Source organism: Psammomys obesus, unplaced genomic scaffold, assembly GCF_907164565.1.
Source record: "Psammomys obesus unplaced genomic scaffold, mPsaObe1.curated_primary_1811, whole genome shotgun sequence".
NCBI classification, from domain to species: domain Eukaryota; kingdom Metazoa; phylum Chordata; class Mammalia; order Rodentia; family Muridae; genus Psammomys; species Psammomys obesus.
Genome location: NW_026592776.1, coordinates 3016997 through 3025201, shown reverse-complemented (window position 1 = coordinate 3025201; position 8205 = coordinate 3016997). Strand labels below are relative to the sequence as shown.

Below are 8205 nucleotides of genomic sequence, written 5' to 3'. Positions count from 1 at the left end.
AACACACGGGCCCTCCAGTATGCTGATACTGATTATAACACACGGGCTGTCCAGGACACTGATTCTACCTATGTCACTGCTGGTATCCAGAATGCTGAGAACAATGCTGTTTTCCATTCTGAGGATTCCCAGGCAGTGTTTTCTGGATCCTCACTAGAGAGAGACTATCAAGAAACTCCATCAAGTCCTAGATTCACTGCTGAAATCTCTGAGCAGTATTACAGATTTAAAAATGTGCCTAGCACTTCTACAGTGACCTACTACAGTGACCTTGAAAGTTCCAATATGGACACCATCACTTCTGCCACTTGGAGAGTAAGGGAAGCAAGTACACCCTCACTAAGGGCATTTATTCCCGTAAAGAATCCTGAAATGAGGCAGTCCGCCCTTACTGGAGGCTCAGCGAATACCCGTGATTGATCCTAATGCTTTTGGTGAGTTTGGATGGCACCAGTGATTAACACCCTCCCTCTAAGCAAGATAGTAGAAACTTCTTGTTTCCTCTTTTGGTGGTTGGTTTGTAGTTATATATGCAGTGGTGACTACTATTTATTGAATAGATATTATGGGCAAGGCAGTGTGCTAATCAACTAACATGTCTCTTCTCTGGTGATTTTTCATAATGAGACTATTGTGATAATAAAATCTATTTTCTTTATCTTTCCCCAGAGTAAATACTAAAAATGATGATTGTTGTTATTAACAAAATCAAGCATTCAGTCTTACCTTATTGGTAAGACTCAGGAGCCAGATGCTGGAGTGAAATTCTGCTTGCTCAGAGAGGCAGAGAAAGCAACCAGCTGACCTTCCTTCTCAGCCTATATCCCAAAAGGAAAAAGGAAAAGAAAAAAAAAAAACCTCCTTCCCCACACTGTCTCAAAAAAACCCTCAAAACTGAATGTTCCTCCCTTCTATTTCCTGTGCATCTCAATCCATCCTCCTGACTTCCTATTACTCTCCATGGTTTTATCCTATGTTCATTCTCTGTCAACTGGTTGTTTGAGCCACCTCTTAACCGATGGTTGACTTTATTTAATTCTGTTTACAATAAGCAAAAAGTTCTTACATTAAAGGTATGTGCTATGGCTGAGGCACACCACAACTAGAAACAGATTTTTCCAGTAAAAATCAGTGTCTTGGGGCTCATAGTGTAATACAATATCCTGCAACAGATCATAAGGTGTCACCAGCCAGCAGTGACACTGAATACCACCTGAGAGAGGGCTGGGGAGAGAGAGACAGGGCGACACAGAGAAGGACACAAGTCTACATGCTGATCAAAGTGTCGATTTAATGGACGTCAGGTTAATACTTAAGTAGGCAGAAAAGTACAAGCAGTTTCTCAAGTAGGAGCTTTACTTGGTCAAAACATAGGAGAGCTCACTCAAGGTTACACAGAGCCCGCTGTCTGGTTACTATGGTTGCACAGAGTTTCTCAGGGTCAGAGCAGTCTGCTGTAGGACCACCAAGGTCAGTCTGTGAGAGACTGGACTTTGGAAAATAGCCAGAGCCAAGAGGCTTGAATTCCACTGCTCAGATGCCATTAACTCCAAAAAGGCTGCCACAATTCCTCTCTTTTGAATTAAAGCAAAGGGACCATGCCTGTCTTAGGTGGGGGTGATTCCCAATAAATATCTAACCCGTCATGGGAGAATCCCACTTTTAGGGGGATTTCCGTGTCTTAAGTTGGTAAATATCCAATCACCCAGAACTCGCCATTAACTAACCGGCCCATCACACAGGAGAGGAGAGGTTAAAGCTCACGTTTGATCTGGGCAAGCCAAGCCTCTACCTGGGGCGAGGGAGTCACAGCATGCCGCTGTTTCAATGGCATTAAATCTAGCTTGGCACTGTTGAGCTAAGTGGACCACATCTGGCAGTAACAAAGATGAATCGTAGCAGACCAACCAAACAAAGGTGTGCTAACATGTACAGGGAGAACAAGAGGGGGATTGGGCACTAAGGCCCAAAGGTATAATTCAGCCTTCACTGGATGAGTCAGCTGCAGCATTATTAGCAATATCATCACTTGGGGAATGATCTTGTTTCCTGATGTAATCCACTTGTTGCACCAGTCTCTTTGGCAGCCATGGAGCAGCATCTTTAACCTGCAAAAACAAAACAAAACAAAACAAAACAACAACAACAACAACAACAAAAAACCCTACAAACATATCCTTGTCCTCAAATTTCCCAAATTAAAATGGGGTTGGGTCCATCCCATGTATTATTCAAGGGGTCCCTCCATTTAACCATGGAGGTTTTAGGGTGCCAAAAATGTTTAGCTGCAGATTTGCCATGTTCAAAGTTAAAAAAATTAAATTGAACTCTGGATGAACGAGGAGGACATAATTCCCCCTTTTTTTGTTTTTTTGTAAATACATCTTAATAGTGGCATGGGCATGTTTAACCATGCCTTGGCCCATAGGACTATAAGGAATACCTGTTACATGCTTAATAAATATTTTTTTACAAAAAATTTGAAAGGGCTTGTTGGTATAAGCTGCTTCATTATCAGTCTTAATTTGGTGTGGCATGCCAAGAACAGCGAATGCAGCCAAACATGATCTATAATGTGGCGTGCATCTTCTCCAAAATGCAAGGTAACAAAAATAAATCTTGTACAGGTATTAATAGTTACATGAATAAATTTTAATTTTTAAATTTTATAAAATGAGTCACATCTATCTGCCACAGCTGACCTGGGGTCAGCCCTCAGGGGTTAACCCCAAGATGAGGTACTGGACAGAAAACATCACAATTGTTATAATTTTTAACATTTTTTTTTTGCTTGGTTTTTTGTCACGCCATAAGTTAAACGTAAAGAGTGACTATTAAGATGATGTAATTTATGAGCCAATTGAGCTTTTAGTATAGGTGTTTCTTGAGCCAAGATTATTAAGGCTTTATCAGTCGTCCGGTTACCTAAAGCAAGAGGTCCAGGATGGCCAGAATGGGCTCTAACATGAATAATAGCAAAAGGATTATGAGGAGCCTGAATAAGTCTTTGAATCTGAGCAAAAATTTGACTAGCCCGAGTGGTAGAAAGAATCTGGCCTGCTGTTTCAAGCTTAGGAATAGCTTGAGCAATATAAGCACTATCAGTTAATAAATTGAAAGGCTCAGAAAAATGTTGTAAAACTGTGTGGATAGCCACCAATTCAGCAAGTTGAGCAGTTAACCCTGGAACTTGAAAAATAACTTTTTGTCTATTAACAGAATAGCCAGCTTCTTTTTTACCATTACCATCAGAAAAAATAGAACAAGCATTTTATAAAGGTTTATTTTTAATTATGGTAGGAAAAACAACACTATGTAAAGTAAAAAAAAATTGAATAATCTTATTGGAAGGGTAATGATTATCTAGTTGTAGCCAAAGAAAGTAACCATTTATCTGAATTGGTGTAAAGCCAATTAATTTAAACTTTACTATATGTTATAATAATCTTGGAAGGCTAAATTCCAAAGTAAGCCCTTGCCTGGGGCTCCCAACACAATAACATGGGCCTCATAATAAGGCAAAATAAAAAAAAAATAATAAGGCAAAATTACTTTATTGGGACTAGCTGACAAGTGGATCCACAATAGAGGATTAGATTGCCATACCAATCCAGTAGTAATTGACTGTGTTTGAAATACAAGTAATAGGAGAAGAGTATCTGGATCCCAATATGTTACAAATTGATTTTTTAAAGCCTTTTCCATTATCAATAATGTATTTTGAACCTCTGGAGTCAATTTGTTTTTTTGGGGGGTGGTAGGAGTTGTATATATCCCCTTTAAGAATATTAAACAATGGCATTAGTTGTCCAGTGGCTAATTTTAGATATGGCCTAAGCCAATTTATATCCCCCAATAATTTTTGAAAGTCATTAAGGGTCTTTAAATTATTTTTTCTAATTTGTACTTTTTGATGTTTAATAGCTAGAGGAAATAAACTAAAACCTAAATAACTATAAGGATCTCTAGTTTGTACCTTTTCTGGAGCAATTTTTAGTCCTGCTTGGGACAAAGCCTTAGAAAGATCTGTATAGCCAGCCATAATATTTTGAGCTATAGGAGAGGCTAGTAAAATATCATCCATATAATGAATAATATAAATACAAGGCCATTTTTTTGTACTGGACTAATGGCATTAACTACAAATTGTTGACATAAAGTAGAACTATTTGCCATGCCCTTTACTAACAATGTTTTATGGGTGTTTTAAAAGTAATAGAAGGAAGACTAAAAGCAAATCTATGGCAATCCTCAGGATGCAAAGGAATGAAAACAAAAAACAGCCTTTTAAATTTAAAATAATTTTGTATGTTTTTTGAAGAATCCCACTAGGTGATGGGAGTCCTGGTTGTAATGTTCTCATAATTATTATAGTCTCATTTTTTAAAATCTTGTAATGATCTAAATTTATTAGATTTTTTAAAATTATAAATAAGGGCGTGTTCCACAGTGAGTTAGAGGGAACTACATGCCCTATAATGGTTAACAATGTTCTGAATATAACCCTGTATAGTCCTGGGCTAATATGGAGCTTTAGTCCTTTTCTCCCTATAAAAGAGCATAAGCAAATACTTTGCATTGAAGAATCTCCAGCCTTTTTAAATGAAGAACAACATATTTTATAGTTTTTTCCTGAAACGATACATTATAATAACTGCAGGTTTCTTAATTGGCTCAAATAGCTTGGTTTTACTTTGTAAAATTAATAAAATAAATACCAAGGTCTTTTGACCTCCCCCAAAGGGTTGATAAATTGTTTTAAGTTCTTTGTTAGACTGCCCAAAGGTTATTATTTTAAAATACCTGATAAATTTTTAAATGTTTTATAGAATTTAACTCCCATGGTGTAGGACCAAACTCAGAGGTGCTGATTTAAACTGTCTCATGTCCAAAAATATCAATATCATTAGTCCAATTCTACAGATAAACATACATACAAAGATAAACATACACACATACACATACATAAGGAACGTAGAAATCTGACATTGCCACCTTGGAGTAACCAGAATACCCAAATACCAGGACTTGACTGGTCCCTACCAGACACAAGTCCCACAGATTCCAGGAGTGGACCCTCTCATGGGCCCCCTCCACACACATAGATTCCAGAAGGAACAGAGCCCCCATGGTCCTCTCCACAGCTTCCAGATGGAGAGCGAGCTCCAGCAGCCCTCTCTCCATCCAGAGTAGGGTCCCAGCGACCCTCTCTCCGGGTCCCAAAAGGAGTAGAGCTGTTACAGGCCCTTGGGGCCCTCTTTTGGCCCCCTCCCCAGGAACTGGAGCATCCTCCAGATTCCCTTGACCAAATTGGAAACTCTCCGAGCTTCCCCAGACCTCATGAGCAAATGGAAACCAGAAATCAGAACAGCCGGCAGACAAAAAACAAAAATCAAAGAGGAAGACAAGAAACAACTGCAGTACCTGCTTTTTAAACAATTAAATATTTTTTTAAAACCTGTTTTTGCAATATTAAAACAAAGCATCCTCTTTAGGAGTGAAATCATAAAGCATGTTGATAATTTTAAAGGTCAAAACCAAACTTTAAAATTTACCAGTGCAAACAATCCAGTTTTTAAAACCAACACCAATTTAAAATGAGACATGTCTTTTCAGTCTAAAAGGAAACAAAATTTATGTTAACTAAGAGGTTTTATAATAATCTTTTAACCCATAACATATAGCAAAAATGACAGTTATATCATATGGTTGCCTTCTAAACATATGTGTTTACAGATCTTATAAACATATATGCATATATATATTCTAAACAACAGTTTGAATATAACTTTAAAATATATTTAATTACTTTTGATTTATAACTTAGATATATATTAACCATTTAAGATGACCATATATTTAAACAGACAAATAAAACTCTCTTTATTGGATTCAGCTGTAATTTTAAGTCAAGTCAAGAGCAGCCCAATATCAGCACAAAGTTTAATATAACCAGTTAAGTTTGCTTTAGTTAAATAGGGCCTGATAGCTGTTTTACAGGCTGAATTAGCATTCTCAAAAGCCAATTGCTGCACAAAAGGAAGTCCACTGTGAGTGAATACTCCTTTTGTGTTACATTAAATTATTATTATTATTTATTACTATTATTATAAATATTTAATAATTGAACCTGTTCTCTTTTTAATTGGATTTTCTCTCAGAGAACAGTTATATCTTCCTGCAGTGATCCCGTGCCACCCACACCTATTGTTGCGGGGGAGGCTCAGGAAGCGAGTCTGAATTATAAGACTTGGCAGCTTTTTTTTCTCTGACTCCGTTTCACACTCATTATCTAGAACTTGTCTCCTAAATCAGTTTTTGCTCTCAAATTACACAAATCTGTTTGAGCTCCTTTATGAACATTTGAAATAACCTTAGAAGTACTTTTTTTTGCCTGTTTGCTGCTCTAATTTTTCCAAGCAACTCTTTAGTTTTACAAAGTAAAGAGATTAGGGAGTTTTATTCTAATTCTGTGTGTCTTAAACACCTATTGAAGGGATCTGATGGATCCCATCTTACTAGTTCCCTGCCCCTGACGGCCACCTGACTTTACCTTAGTCAGTTGCTTTGCGTGTGCTCCTGTTGGTCCGTATAACTTGCCTCAGCTGGTCCTCCGTCTCAGGTTCTCAGGGTTTCGGCTCCATCTGTCACCAGCCAGCAGTGACACCTGAATACCACCTGAGAGAGGGCTGGGGAGAGAGAGACAGGGTGACACAGAGAAGGACACAAAGTCTACATGCTGATCAAAGTGTCGATTTAATGGACGTCAGGTTAACACTTAAGTAGGCAGAAAAGTACAAGCAGTTTCTCACATAGAAGCTTTACTTGGTCAAAACATAGGAGAACTCATTCAAGGTTACACAGAGCCCGCTGTCTGGTTACTGTGGTTGCACAGAGTTTCTCAGGGTCAGAGCAGTCTGCTGTAGGACCACCAAGGTCAGTCTATGAGAGACTGGACTTTGGAAAATAGCCAGAGCCAAGAGGCTGAATTCCACTGCTCAGATGCCATTAACCCCCAAAAGGCTGCCACAATAAGGCAATAAGAAAGAATGTTCCTTTGCCTAATTCATACACAAATCAAATTTCTGTTGACTCTCTTTGGCTAGAAAAAGAAAGTTCCTCCTAGCCAAATACCAAGCTCCCTTTTTTTGTCATCATACACTAACCATAGGGAGTCAGACTTTCTTCTTAAGGTAATATTTTGACACAAAGAAGTTTCTGTACAACATAGTTCAGTACAGTTAAAACGGCTGTGATGTGAGCACTTAAATTGTTTCGTGTATAATTACTTCTTTACTAAACATATTCAACCAAAATATTTATTGCTGTTCAGTTAAGCATGAAAGAATAATTGCCTAAAATGTCAAAATTACTACTGATTAATCAGAAAATATTTTAAAATTCAGATTAACATTTAAACCACAAAAGGTGGGAATTTAAAGAGGAAAGGTGAATGTAAAAATAACAAATTTAAGGAGAGATTTGCTTTGAAGAACTAATCTTGTTACCTAAGATTGTGGTTATTCAAATTTGTCGATATAATTAAAAAACAAATAATTATAAAGTGTAGACTTGAGGGATTTCTATTGTATTTAGGACAATAAATCTAATTTACAGAAAGAAACATTTAAGAGATTTTTCAGGAAATTCACTGAAACCCTTAAAGTAAGAAAGAGTACTAAATTACCTCAGATAATCCTAATATAATCCAAGTAACACCATTTCCTGCATTTGCTTGATTTTGAAGAGGCCTTGGATTGCTATATTTGTTTCATGAGCATTGAAGCTTTAAGGTACCTTCTGAACCTGCTCCTGCTCTTTGTGGGAGGTCCATTGGGACATTCTTTATGCAGTTCTCCTCAGATAATCTTCATCCAGGCTGTTTACTTTTGGAATCTTGATTCCTTACTTAGGTACTTAAGCGAAATTTTGGAGAGGCTTTCCTAGGCCACAGAGAATGCAGCCAGACCTCATGAGCTCGTCAGACTTGATAGGCTGGGGTCTGTTGGTAGAGGAGGAGGGCTCCCCCTTTCTGAGGACTAGGGGAGGTAAGGGAAAGAATGTGGGACTGGAATGAGACAAGGGAGGGGGATATGATCAGGATATAAAGTGAATACATTAAAAATTTTAAATCAGAGTAAGAGAAGGAGAGAGGGAATGTGTGTGTGTGTGTGTGTGTGTGTGTGTGTGTGTGTGTGTGTGTGT

The 8205-nt window shown here is 37.8% G+C and overlaps 1 protein-coding gene across 1 annotated transcript in view; it reads left to right on the top strand.

Annotated features, from left to right (window-relative positions):
• The window catches only part of Scml1 (Scm polycomb group protein like 1), a 19434-nt gene that overhangs the window by 9242 nt on the left and 1987 nt on the right, over positions 1-8205 (top strand). Inside the window, 2 exon segments of the mRNA XM_055615736.1 lie at positions 19-387; positions 389-434. Coding sequence (XP_055471711.1) covers positions 19-387; positions 389-434 — 415 coding nt within the window.